Consider the following 14,485-nt stretch of genomic DNA (forward strand, 5'->3'; position numbering starts at 1 on the left):
CCCCCCCCCCCCCCCCCGGCTTTCCAGCTACTTCTGCTTTCAGAAGTTCACTGTTGAAAAAAATTGCAAAACCAGTATTTAATATTTTTGGCAGAGCAGGCTTCTTCCTTGGGCTACATTTGCTTTTATCCTTATGCTCATTGCTAATCCTTCCCTTTGGCAGTTTATCTTTCTTTTTATTACTTTGAAGTTAAATAAGATGCACTTTTTTTTTTTTTCTGAGCACCAAGAGGCCAAGGACAGGCTAAATAAGATGGCTTTTATACCTCATTCCTCTTTTTGAGTATTCATATGATTATAAAGTTGAATTTTGCTTGAACATTTGTCAGTCATATAGGACAAAATTTCTGTTGAATTCCATCTGAAAATGAAGTACTGACAAGGTCATAGTTTTATACTTTCTTCTTTTGCATTGTTAATTTAGTAGTACAATTAGTCTAATTGAACTAAGTCTTAACACATTTTTTGTATCTGTTTCAAAATATGACAATAAGAACTATATACCACTGGGGGGGCAGGGTTCTGATTTATTTTTTCTTTTGGTAACTAATTACAGTACAGCATTGCTTATTTTTATTTTAACTCTTCAGAAAGTTAGCTGACAAACTGCTCATTAGGTATTCTGATATCATAATAATTTAAAGTCCTGCAAAACTTATTTTTATTTTTTTCTTTTTTTTGTGGTGAGAATGTTTTTATTTTATTTTTTTTAATTTTAACTTCTCAATATACATTGTAGTTGATTTTCGTGTCCCTTTACCTGGTCCTCATTCCCTCTGATTTAAAAAAAAAATTAGTTCAGTTAATGTTTTGAAGTTAATAGTAGATAAATTTCAAATGTTTATTAATATTGTCCCATTTATTCATCCTCCAAATTTAAACTTTTTTTTTTAAAAACCAAATTTAAATTTTAAATGCTCTGTCATTTTTGGCTTCTGAGATATTGAGACTTAATCTATGACTGAAACTCCTAAAGTTATGTTAACTATGCTTTGTTTACCATTTGAAAAACTATTTTTCTTTTTCTTAATTATTCTTTACAGTAAACTGGACTGTCGTGATAATTTGCTGTGGATCTGATACATTTTTGTTTAATATTTAGGAGCACACAGAAAAGAGGAGAATCATTTGGAATCAGCAGAATAGGTAGCAAAATTAAAGGAGTATTCAAGAGTACCACAATGGAAGGAGCTATGTTGCCTAATTACGGTTTAGCTGAAGGTGAAGATGACTTTGTAAGTAAAAATTTTTCAATTTGATGTATGTATAACTTTATACTTACTATAGCATAAAAATTTTGATAAGCTCATTTGTTATTTTCCCTTTTTTATCTTCTTACTTAAGATTTCCTTTATATTCCCATCCTTTAATTAGTTGTTATAGTTTCTTGGTACTACTCTAATTTTTAAAATTCCTGAGCACTAAGTTATTGCTTACTAAGGCATAATGGTTTTTGTTAAGCTGAGATGCTTCTAGTAGTCAAACAATTTACCATCTTTTGGTTAGGCTTTTAGTTTATATCCTAATGTTATGTCTTTCCAACCATATGCTCCAGGTATACGGAGCTGTTAATAGATGCCCTAACCGTTTGCTACTTAAGCTGTAGTCTGTGGACCAGCAACATTGGCATTACCTGGGAGCTTGTTATAAATGCAGAATCTCAGGCCCCATACTAGACCTACTGAATCAATTTGAATTTTAACAAGATCTTCACATAATTTATATGCACATTTTTCTTACTGTACTATTTTATTTCTCTGTACCTTTGGGTATGATGTCCTGCTTGAAATGCCCTTCCTTCCTTTATTTACCTAGAAAATTAAATTTGTATGTCTTTCAAATCTCAGCTACTCCCATAAACCATTACCTGAGTCCCCAAGTAGAACTGAACATTCCCGGGGCCGGCCCGGTGGCGCACTGCTACAGTGCGCCGCTTGGGAGCGTGGCAGCGCTCCCGCCGAGGGTTCGGATCCCATATACAGACTGGCCGCTCACTGGCTGAGTGAGGTGCGGGTGCAACGCTGAGGGTTGCGATCCCGTTGCCGGTCCCGGTCCGGTATGGGCGTGACACTGAGGGTTGCGATCCGTTGCCGGTCACGAAAAAAGACAAAAAGGAAAAAAAAAAAAAGAACTGAACATTCCCTCCTTTAGTGCCTCCATTATATGATATGCTAAAGCATACACCATATTGTATTTGAAATTTTATGTTCATTATTGCCTCTCTTACCAGATAGTGAGTCCCATAAGAGCATATATTGTCTCATTTGTACTTTTCGTTTGCTTAACAAATCTTTATTGCACAGTGATCTTGGGTCCTCAGTTTGCCTTTTAATGATCCTGGGCAATAGGGATGAAAAGATGATTAAAACATAGACTTTGCCCCTTTACCATTTCCTTTTGACCTCTGTCCCATTGCACTGATGAATTGTTGAAAGGTTCACCAATTCTTCATAATAATTTAAATGGAACAAAATCTTATTTAAGCCCTTTTTTCCTTTTAAGATAATTCACATACAACATGTTTTTTCTCTTTACGTCCTTAATTTTCCTTAAAAGTGTGGGTAGAAGTGATATTAGACAGAGAAAGGAGTCTTTTTCAAATAATCTTTACATTTTTTAATTTTAAACATATTATAGTCTCAATTTTTAAATAACATAGAAAAGCGGGGAAAAAGTTTAAATACCACTTATCCTACTGCCCAATCCTACTATTAATAGTTTATTTTCTTTTTTAAAAAATACCTTTCTCTGGGCCGGCCTGGTGGTGCGCTGGAGAGTGCGCCGCTTGGGAGTGTGGTGGCGCTCCCGCCGAGGGTTCGGATCCCATGTGGAGACCGGTTCCCACTCACTGGCTGAGCGCGGTGCGGGCGCAACACCGAGGGTTGCGATCCCGTTGCCGGTCCCCGGTGTGGGCGCGACACCGAGGGTTGCGATCCCGTTACCGGTCAGTAAAAAAGACAAAAAGGAAAAAAAAATACCTTTCTCTTTCCACCTCTGTGGAATATGTTCATTTTGCTGTCCTGCTTTCTCCCCACTTAATATTATAACGAAATTATTTGTCCATGTAATTGTGAACTTTCAAAATGTAATTTTTTGAAATACAAGTTGTTCTTTTTCTTCAGAAATGGGAGAATAGCTTTAAAAAGCTAGGAAAGTTCTGTTTTGTAGTGGCCCAAGGAAGAAGGAAATTATTAACTGGAAGTAAACATAGTAATAATAGAAAGTAGGAGAAGCAGGCAAACTAATCTCTAATACTCAAAAGAAAAGACAGGGGTAATAAGGTACCAACCTAGACTGAGATGGTGCCCCTTAGGATTTAGAAGGCATTGTGCTGGTTCTAAGCTGTGGTTCCTTGTCTTGTTTAGTAAGTTGAGTGAAAAGGGAAGTTGCCATTCTCATTGTCAGGGAGATAGTGGTTTGTGATCTGAAACGGAGTCTTGGGAGGCATTGTGTTTTAGGGAACTTGATGTGATCAATTGGCAGCAGTGTCTACTTGTTATTGATCTTGGGCAAGTTGATTAATTTTATTGTGATTCTCAATTCGCATAACTATATGAATGCAAGTTATGGATTAAATCAGCATATGTATGCTGCCCTGGGAGCCCTGTACAGTAGACCCTTGAATGACATTAAGGGAGCCAACCCCCATGCAGTCGAAAGTCTGCTTGTAACTTTTGACTCCCCAATCTCTTAACTACTTAACTACCACTTAATTGTTACTTAACTACTTAACTACTGATAGCCTACTGATAGCCTGTTAGTTAGGCCACTTAACTGTTTGTTATAAATTTCCAATACATTTATTGAAAAAAATCCATGTATAAATGGACCTATACAGTTCAAACCCATGTTGTTCAAAGGTCAGCTATATATAAGATTGTGTCTGTCTAACAATGCATTTCTGTCCAAGTTCAGAACTAATTTACAAATAAACTTCTGGAACATAATGTGCCCACTGATAAGATGGCTGTTATCTCCATATAGAAAAAGATGATAAGAAACATTAACATTTCTTAAGGAAATAGGGGGACATTTCCTCACCTTTTATTTCTGCTTCCCTTATTCCCATCCTCTTGTTAGATCATCTGTTTGAAAACAAAAAAGTACGTGGTTTTTCTTTGTTAACATTTTGGTTTCAATATTTACTTTTTTTCAAATAACATTAAAGGAAGCCTTGAAAATTCTTAGAGAAATATTGCTCTAGATGTTTTTCATTAGGTTTTGTTGATATAATCACCATTTAAATGGTTTAAATGGAAACTAATAAATTATAAAACATTGTCCTTTGTTCATTGATATTTTTATGTTGCTAAGAATTTTGTTCTTCTATTTTGTTTCTTAGACTGATTTTGAGGGGCTTCCTTTTATTTAAGAATGTCCATTTGTTTTTGGCTTTTAGTCAGTTTGTTAAACAAATTCTCTGTTATTTTATGATCCACTTTATCCTCTTTCCTCAGAAGCCACATCCATGAGCGAAAATACAGTTGTAATAACCATGGAAAATGCTACCTTGAACCTTATGTTCTAAGCAGTGGAGTGGACATTTCCCTCATACATACTCCTCTGTTTTCTTCCAAGTTTATGAGGAGATAACTTTGTTCCATAAAAAGCAAAAACCCATGACCTATAATCTGTTTTTATAGTTTCATTCTTTTATGTCTTGAAGTTGTTTTCAACAGAGCATTAAGAAGTCCTCCTAAGATCGGTAGCAGTCTTAGTAGGTGATTATGGAAAGTGAGTTTAGGACAAGAACAGAAAAAAACAAAGGGGCTTTGTGGAGGAGGAAATGAATTTTCTTAGAAGAGAGTCAGGTACCAGGTATGGGAACAAAGAAGAACTGATAGTGACGGTGGGGTACTAGGGTTCTGAAAATAAATTCCTCCCTTGTGCTGGTTTGCTCTGACTAGGCTATTCAGGATTCCCTTAATTTGTCTTAAAATTCTTTGACTCATTGCTGTAAAAAAAGTGTGTTCAAGATGAATGAGTTTCATTTATATTTTGCCCCCTTTAACATGAATAAGAGATATTTAAATGACCAGGTGTTTATAGTGTGCCAGAGTCAAAGTCTCTCTTCCAATTGAAAGAACTAGAGAGTTTTTTATATCTTTATGTGTGTATATTTCTAGAACATGTGGGGTTTTTTAAAATAAATATTTTATTTTTAGATATTTAAAAGATTTACTATTTCAACCATATTAAAGTTTAAGAAGTGAGGAAATAAAAAAAAAATCTTAATTTTATAGAGGTCTATCTCTTTCAGACCCTTTTTCCTATTTTATGTTATTTAATGCTACAGTGAAATATATTTATACTTGTCTTTTTCAGTTTTTAAAAAAAATTATTTGGAGTAAATATTTCATTATAATAAATTCCCAGAAATGAAATTACTTGTTCTAAACTGTTTTATGGCTCTTTATAGATACATATTGCCAAAACACTTTCCAGAAGGGTTATGCCAGTATACCGTGTATATCACAAATCCAGTTTACTTGTGCAGTCTCCGTCAATGGCTGTAATCATTTATAAAATTTTATATTTCTAAATGAAAAATATCCATACATTAATTTTTTCTGTATTTGTGTACTTTTAATATTTTTTCATAATGTTCACATCTGTTCTATATTTTCTATTGTATGCAGGTGATGTATCAAAACCTGGAGTTGATGCTAGTAACTTGTTAGTTTTATCTTTTTATCTTTACTTTTTTGATAAGAAATTCGATATCACTTAATTTCCAAAGACTTGAAAATTATCAGATTTTGGGCCGAGCCCATGGCGCTCCCGCCGCAGGTTCGGATCCTATGTAGGGATGACTGGTGCGCTCACAGCGCCCACTGGCTGAGCGTGGTGCGGCCGGTCTCAAAAAGGACAAAAAAAAAAAGAAAAATTATCAGATTTTATGGGCATATTACTTTATAGTTGTACTTCATATGTTATAGTTCTTAAGGTACGGGAAATATTAAATTCATCCTGGTTATTTTTTTCGAGATCGAAGAAGGTATTGTTGTAATGGAAGATGATTCTCCAGTGGAGGCTGTGAGCACACCTAATACTCCCCGAAACCTTGCTGCATGGAAAATTAGCATTCCATATGTAGACTTTTTTGAGGATCCCTCCTCTGAAAGGAAGGAGAAAAAGGAGAGAATTCCTGTGTTTTGTATTGATGTTGAAAGAAATGATAGAAGAGCAGGTAGGATGCTTTATGAGTACCTTTCTTAAAAGATGCCCAGAGGTCTGTCTTTACCAGGTATGATAAACATTTCACCATTTCTAACTATTGAATATGACTGCATATCCAAAAGATAAGTGTGCAGAACACTTACTGAAAATTGAATGAAAGCTTGGGATTTCAGGTTATTCTCTTGTCAGTTAACTAATTCATTCAACCAACGTTACTGAGTAGTAGATGCCTGCCTATGAGACACCTGACAGTCCAGCAAGGCATTTTTATAATGTTCTTTTAATGGTTTTGTTGCCATCATCATTAGCTATTATACTTGACTATCATTAATGCAAATAGCACTGTATCAGGTATTATATCAATTTAATTAAGACAGCATTTTCCCTCCCTCATTGTTGAACCGATAAGAATGTGATCAAACACAACTTTAAAAGTTTTCTTTATGTTTTGCTATCTTTTTTCTTCTGGTTGTTTCAGGTATGGACTGTAATAGAGACAGGGATTAAACAGCATTCATAGTGAGTTAAACAGTCTGGATTTTGTCTAAGAGGTGGGGAAGTCAGTGTAAGTAAAAGCACAAAGTCATGGACATTTTGGGAATGATGAGCAGAAAAACAAAAGTTGAACTCAGGAAGAGGAAACTATCTGTGAGGAAAGAAGAGGAAAAAATGGCAATGCTAGGAAACAGTTTTGAGAGGAGTAACTAAGTGGTAGAGTGAAGGTTATTGCTAATTATTCCCCTTATTTATTTTTCAAAAGTATTAGTTTTCTGATTTTTCTCATAAGCTGATCCTATTTCAAGAACATAGGAGTGGGGAAGGAAGAGAAGCTAGCTGTGATTTTTCCTGTTGTAATTAAGTACCAGGCAGGGTCTTGCTCTATCCAGGACAGAGGCAGGGCTGCTTGATTTTGCTATGGTTGCTGTTTAGTCTTGTTAGTTGCTGTTCTCTTAACATTCTAGTAGGTGTACAGCCAAACCATTGGTGAAATTATAGCCTGATTTCGGTTTCAAACTTAGTTTTGTTTGGGAATATACCTTTGTTTTTGCCTTTTGGACAACCATCTTTAGTTTTTGTGCTTTATTTAGAAAGGTTTGGCTTAATAATTTAAACATAAAATTAAAACCAAAAAAATCTTAAAAATTGTATTTAAAGATAATTTTTGTCAGCAATGCTGCAGACTTTTACTGTCAGTGTAATGTACTCTAGGAAACCATGGCCTATTAGGGAGAAAAAAGTGTATCATTTACTTCATTGATTTTATATATGTTGTAAAATGGCAATTTCAGGATTTTAAAAACCAAAACTAAATATAATATAGATCTTCTAAGACCAGTGTTGAAGAAGGAATCTGGGATTTGCTTTATAGGTTGTGACTATATCAGGTTGATTTTTTTCTGAATACATGTACTGTTTTGCCAGTTATTGTGGTTTTAGTTGACTTGATCCATTGTATTCTCAGATCAGTGCTAAAATGTATGTGGATTATTTTATGTTATAAGTGCAATTATTCTACATCTAAGCAAACTAAAGTACAGTGAGTTTAAATTGTTTGTTCAAGGCTACATAATAAACGGGGGAGACTGGGATTAGAATAGGCAGTCTGACCCCAGACTCATTCTTTAAACCATTACTTTGTGCTGTCCAGGTTGGTAGCCAGTAGCCACGTGTCAATTAAAATTTAATCATATTAAAATTTCAGTTCCTTAGTTTTAGTAGCCATATTTCAAGTGCTCAGTGGTAACACGTAGCTAGTAGCTACAAAGTTAGTGCAGATAAATAGAACATTTTTATAATGGCAGAAAGTTTTATTGGACAGTGCTGCTCTGTATTATATTAAATTAGGATAATTTAGTAAATATCACAGAGTCCCAAAATCAATTACAAATTTTTATGAAGTGCATTGTTTTGGTGATGTTTTCAAAGTAATCATAGTTGCATAATTTTTTGAAGTTTCTGCTGCCCACCTTTATGATTCTGTTGTAGAAAAAGTATATTTTCTTGAGATGACTTTATAAATAGATGAAATTTGTCAATCTCTTCTAGGTAATTTTAAATTTAAATAATATGGGTAAAATATGTTAATAATGTGATGCCAAAAGTAATAAATTATTAAGACTGTGAAGTAACTTCCAGCTTTATATTTTTAATGTTTTAAATACAGAATCCTTATAACGGGTTGTAAAATTAATTGTTGCTCAGTGTATATTCATTTAATTTACAGTTGGGCATGAGCCTGAACATTGGTCTGTTTATAGAAGATACCTTGAATTCTATGTACTTGAATCAAAACTAACAGAATTTCATGGTATGTTGGTTTTTTGTATAAAAGACTGCATTTCAGCATTAGCCTTCTTGGAAGCTGTTGTACCAGATTAATATTTTTAATTTTAAGTAATTGGTTTTTTAATTTTTTAAATTTTTATATATTTTTAAATTTTAATTTATTTTATTTATTGAATCAAAATTGATTATACATATTTTTGGGGTTCAACATTGAGATATGTTGATCAAATCAATATTACTAGCATATATATTATTACAAATCGTAATTATTCTTTATGCCCCTTGTCCAGTCTCACCCCATCCCCCACTCTAATTTTAAGTAATTGTACTGAAAAAATATAACAGTGGCACTTGTATACACTTTTATTTATAATAGGAGTGTACTATTTTTATATTTGTATTTTTGCTTATCAGTATTTTTAAAGTTTTGGCATTGCACATTAACCACATTTTTAAAAATAAAATTAAATTTTAAAAGATAGTTATTCTTTAACTATGTTTTAGAAAAGGTTCTAAAACAATTTAAGTTTTGTTTATCTTGATGTGGTGGAAAATTTATACCAGGCATTTCGGAGTTGCTTTGTTCTTTTACCACTGTCTTCCTTGGTAAACATGTTTGCTATGCTTCATGCCAAATGTTCTGATTTTGCTCCTAGATTTAGATGTGGAAATAAAACTTGTAGTTGAATGTTTCTTTTGAAAAGAAAGGACTTTACCTTTTTAGTTTTTCCTATCACTCTGTCTTATCTATTTATTTATTTTAGTTAATATCAGGGATATAGTTATGAAGTATTTTTAGTGATTTTGTAGATAGGTTAGTTTTATTGTTGTGTTCTGAATCTTTTTATTTTAGAAAAGTTCTGTGGAGTGTGCCCTCATCCCAATTCGGGTTGGTTCTGTGTTGAGAAGGGCAAGGAGTCTTCTTTACCTTGCCGTAAGAGCAAACAAAGCCCGTGATAGGAAGATAAAGAATGCAAGCTCTCACTCCATAGTTTTTGCCTAGATTTATCTTTAAATGTTTTTTTCTCTTTGTTGCAGTGCCTTCCTTGTCTTGTTCTTTCTCTGAGAATGTTTCTTTTTTGTGTAATGTTGAGAGAAGATAATTTATCTCCATACTTTAAAATCTTGGATCAACCAAATTTGATTGGATTCCCGTTATCGTTCCTTTTTGATACTAAAATTCCCAAAGTCAGCCCTATCTGAGAAAATGCATCCATGGTTTTTAAATTTTGTTTTTAAGCTTATGTAACATTAACGAAGTGCTACTCCCCCCTCCCCCCCCCCCCCCCCCCATGGGAGAGTAGGTATTTCTCCATAAAGATTTTGGTTTCTTTGGCAGTCGGCCGGTATGGGGATCCGAACACCTTGACCTTGGTGTTAAGGGGTTAAGGCTGCACTCTAACCAACTGAGCTAGCCGGCCAGCCCAGTAAGATTTTGTTTAATGGAATCCCACCAAGTCAAAAATAATCCCATGATAAATTTTCAAAGTTGATTTACTACTACAGAAGGCTAAAAAAATCTGTGTCAATGAAGAGTGGTTGTTGAGAGAATATGATAGTTTGGATATCAATAGACTCAAGTTCTTTCGTCTAGACTTCTGACTTGAAACTCTCTGATTTTGTGAGGATTATTTAAAGGATTATGTCACATCTCTACAAGGCAGTGTTGTAAATCTGAATTTGCCATAGTAAATTTTAAATTAGGTTTTTAAAATAGTAGCAGAACTTTGTAGTAACTGTAATATGTATTAATTTCAGGCACATTTCCTGATGCCCAGCTTCCTTCTAAGAGGATCATTGGTCCCAAAAATTACGAATTCTTAAAGTCAAAGAGAGAAGAGTTTCAGGAATATCTACAGGTATAGCACCAGCTGTGTTACTTAATTGAAAACATTGCTAATTGTAGCATTTTCCAATTTGTCTCTTTTTTCTCTTGTCCATATGTATTTTGCTTTATAAATAACTATCCATGTGGATTTTCAAAATAATTAAAAATTTTTTTCTATGTAGTTTTTAAAAGGAGTTTTTGTCAAGAGTATATATATATATATATATATATATATATATATTTTTTTTTTTTTTTAATTAATAACCGGTGAAATATCTGATATTTTCTTAGGGGGAAAGTCTTTAATTAGCTTTAAACAAATTAAAATTTGGTGTTGGACGTTAAAGAAAGAAAAACTGTTGGTGTGAAAGATTAAATGCATTCTGAGAAACTGCGTAGTTTTTGTTTATTCTGTTTTCTCTGTTTGATTTTGTGTTTAGCACTTTCTTAACTTTGGAATCTTTCCCTTCAGTCCCTTTCATTTTGTAGCTCCTAGATGTTTTTCCAGTTCTGTGGGATCTCTCTTGACCATTCACCACTTGGAATTGAATTCCATTTTTCTCACTATGTGCACATTGTATTATGTAAACAATGTAATTCGTATATTATTTCAATAGATGGTAGAATCAGCTTTAAAGTTACTTATTCGAGACATCTGGCTCTCCAAAATTAATTACCACCTTTCCTTATCAAATGTAAACACCAAAGAGAGGATACTTCTATTTGTCGGAAAAAAAAAGTCTCTTTTTATTTGGGTGTGGAATTTTATCATTTTTGTTATGTGCTAATTTCAGTTAAAATAAATACTTTTTAGGGCCGGCCCGGTGGCGCACTCGGTAGAGTGTGGCGCTTGGGGGTGCGGTGGCGCTCCCGCCAAGGGTTCGGATCCCATATAGAGACCGGTCCACTCACTGGTTGAGCGCGGTACGGGCGCGACACCAAGGGTTGCGATCCCGTTGCCGGTCACGGTACGGGCGCGACACTGACGGTTGCGATCCTGTTACCGGTCACGAAAAAAGACAAAAAGGAAAAAAAAAATACTTTTTAAATTAAAAATTAGCAGAAAACAAAAAAGAAAAAAATTCAGGATATTTATATTTTATTTCCAGTATCTGAACTGTTGAATGCTTTCAAATCAGAGTATTTTAATATAATTTTTTGGTGTATGAATATTGAAATATGCAATAACTATTAACTACTGCAAGGATGTTTGATTACAACAGAAACCTGTGTCTTTGTTGATACCATTGACCCATTCAACTAGAGTACCTCATTCTAGAAGAAATATTTTTGGTAATATGGATTTAAATTAGAGATTGCTATACTGGTATTTTGTGCATGTAGATTTTTCTCATAAAGTTTTATAACTGTTTCATAGTTACAAAACTGTATATTAGGTAAGACTGAGTTAATTTTGGCTTTTAAAAGTCAGGTTGTCTTGTTAGAAAATATTGTTGCAAGAACAGTAGACAGATTTTTGAAGTTATTTTATACATTTCCACAATGAGTTTTCTGCAAAACCCTTTATGCCTACTTCTTTTAATTATCAAGGAAGTTTGTATGATATTGTAATACTCATTTGGAGTTTAGAAACTGAGGAATAATAATAGCTAATGTTTAATCTTACTTCTCTGCATCAGATACTGTGCTAAATGCTTTCTATAACAACACTATAAAGTAGGTAGTGTTTTTTCCCCATTTTACAGTTGAGGAAACTGACTCTTGGGCAATTTAGGAACTTTTCTAGAGTCACTTAGCTAGCGAATGGGGGAGCCAGAATCCAAACCCATACATGTCTGTAGAGGCTGAAGTCTCACCTACTGTGCTATATAGTATTCCCTCTATAAATGCGCTATTTTGTTATTTTGTATATAAAATAGATTTGGGGGATTTAAAATAGTTTTTTGTGTTTTTAAAGATCATTTACAGTTTTGATTACCCTTGTAGATTTCTAAATTTTTTTTTTTGTTGTTGTTGTTCCTTTTTTTGTTTGTTCAAGAAACTTCTGCAGCATCCAGAACTGAGTAACAGTCAACTTTTGGCAGACTTTCTTTCTCCTAATGGTGGGGAAACACAATTTCTTGATAAGATACTACCAGATGTAAATCTTGGTAAGTCAATTTAAAGAATCGTGTAAGAAGATAACTGAAAAGAGAAGAATTAGCATTTCAGATTAATTTAGAAAAATAGTTTATGTAGTATAGCCACATGTGGTGAACTCCAAGGGCCTTATTTCTGCATTTAGAGATAGGTTGTGAGATGATGATGACAATCTGTTCATTTTGTGAGTTCTGATTATTTAGGCAGTCACTTCTAGCCATATGTCCTATCTTAGAATATTATATTATGCAATACATTTTTGGCTTTATTTTCTAAATTTAAATACAAGAAAAGTAAAGATGGTATTTGCAGCATATATTAATGTATCTTTTCAGCATACAGTATATTAATAGCTATGGTATTTGAAATTTCTCATAAAATATCTCAAAAGGGACCAGACTTGTTGACATTTGACTTAGTTTAAGACCCAGCTGCTTTTTCTAACATGTTTTAGTTATATCACATCCTTATTTTGTATTTTAAAGCATTATAAATATTCATTATGAATATTTCTTAAGCCTAATTTTCTTTGGGTAGCTTGTAGTAGTAATTCAGATAAACAAACTTTATATAAGCTGGCTTTTAGTTAAGTTGAATTAATCTTAGTGCCATTCTGAGCACATTTCATTCCATGGTATTTCTGCACATAAATTTTATTTAAAGTTTAATTAATTGTTGACCATAAAACTCTGGCATGGAATGTACACATGAGATAGTGCATGTGGATACATTTTTGCTTTAAACCTCAGTGTTTTTAATTTGTTCTGATTTTTCATTAATAATTAAAAAAAATAATTTACGTACATAAAATTTTGTTCCTGAGTTTTAAAGTACTTTGTCAATAGTAAAACCATTTTGTAATCTGTAGATTGCCTTATTTCCACTAGTACTATTTTAAAGGAAATAGAAGGAATATCATAAAGCTTACATTTGCTCTATTTTTTAAAATATTAATTAACTTTTATTATGGCAGATATAAAATCCATGGTCAAAGCACAGAATTCTGAGATACTGAAGACATTTTATTATAATTACTACTACTAGAGATTGAAGTTAGTATTTTCTAAAGCTGATGTTTCAGAAAATGCTTTTTGTGTTGTAATATTAATTCCACCTATTATTTTATTATTTTTTTGGTGGCTGGCTGGATGGGAATCCGAACCCTGGACCTTGGTGTTATAATACCACTCTCTAACCATCTGAGCTAACTGGCCAGCCCTAGCTATCACTTTTGGATTTATTATTTATTGTAGTTTGTCTGCATAGCAAAAAGATCAATAGAAACTCAGATAGATTGTCTTCTCTAACCATTAATATATTATATACATTATAAATATGCACCAAAAATATAGAAATATAAAAAAGGATTCAATTAAATAAATAGTAGTTCTAAAATTTTCCAGCAAATTAGCTCACCTGGCACACATTCTGTTTTGGAGACCACTGGTTTAAAATAACTGTTGCTTAATTCCCTTTAATCCCCATTCCACCTGCTGATCATCAGTTATCTCATTGTTAGCAAAAGCTAAGACACTTTCTGACTCCTCACCGTTCTTGACCACCTCTTCAGCCTTCTCTCCTTTATAGGTTCTTCTCTGGCATTCATTAATGCATACTACTCTTTTAACTAACTCATTCCTCTTTCCGTTTCTCCATTTCTGTCCTGTACAATACTTCCCTGTTTTTATACACCTAAATATAGGTGTTTCCCAGAGCTCTCTCCTCAATTTTCTTCTTACCAGTCTCAGCAGAACCTGTTATTTTAGCTCTTAACTATATGTAAATATTTCCAAATGCAGTCTGACCTTTTGTTATACATTTCCAGTAACCAGTTGGACATCACCACCTGATCTCCAGATCAGAACCAGCATCTAATTCTGTTAATGGTACTATACTCACCTCAGTTTTGCTTGACACTTTAGCATTACCTTGAATTTTCTCTCTCATGCTCTCACTACATATCTATTTAATTCCCAAATTCTATCAGTTTAACCTCTTTGATATCTAACTCACGTCCACTTCATTCCCTTTACCATTTTCTTTCTTTTTTTTTTTTTTTTTTTTTTTTTTTTTTTTTTTTTCCGTGTTTGG

General features: G+C 33.4%; 1 protein-coding gene across 5 annotated transcripts in view; it reads left to right on the forward strand.

Moving 5' to 3' along the window:
* SNX14 (sorting nexin 14) overlaps positions 1 to 14,485 on the forward strand; it is a 115,071-nt gene that overhangs the window by 78,920 nt on the left and 21,666 nt on the right. For 4 of the 5 annotated variants that reach the window (XM_008579823.1, XM_008579818.1, XM_008579819.1 and 1 more), the window contains 5 exons: positions 1,103 to 1,235; positions 5,989 to 6,190; positions 8,405 to 8,488; positions 10,225 to 10,325; positions 12,294 to 12,405. In XM_008579823.1, coding sequence (XP_008578045.1) covers positions 1,103 to 1,235; positions 5,989 to 6,190; positions 8,405 to 8,488; positions 10,225 to 10,325; positions 12,294 to 12,405 — 632 coding nt within the window. The remainder of the gene's footprint in view (positions 1 to 1,102; positions 1,236 to 5,988; positions 6,191 to 8,404; positions 8,489 to 10,224; positions 10,326 to 12,293; positions 12,406 to 14,485) is intronic. The other variant, XM_008579822.1, reaches the window with a different exon arrangement.

This window comes from Galeopterus variegatus, unplaced genomic scaffold (genome assembly GCF_000696425.1).
Source record: "Galeopterus variegatus unplaced genomic scaffold, G_variegatus-3.0.2 Scaffold1963, whole genome shotgun sequence".
NCBI lineage: Eukaryota > Metazoa > Chordata > Mammalia > Dermoptera > Cynocephalidae > Galeopterus > Galeopterus variegatus.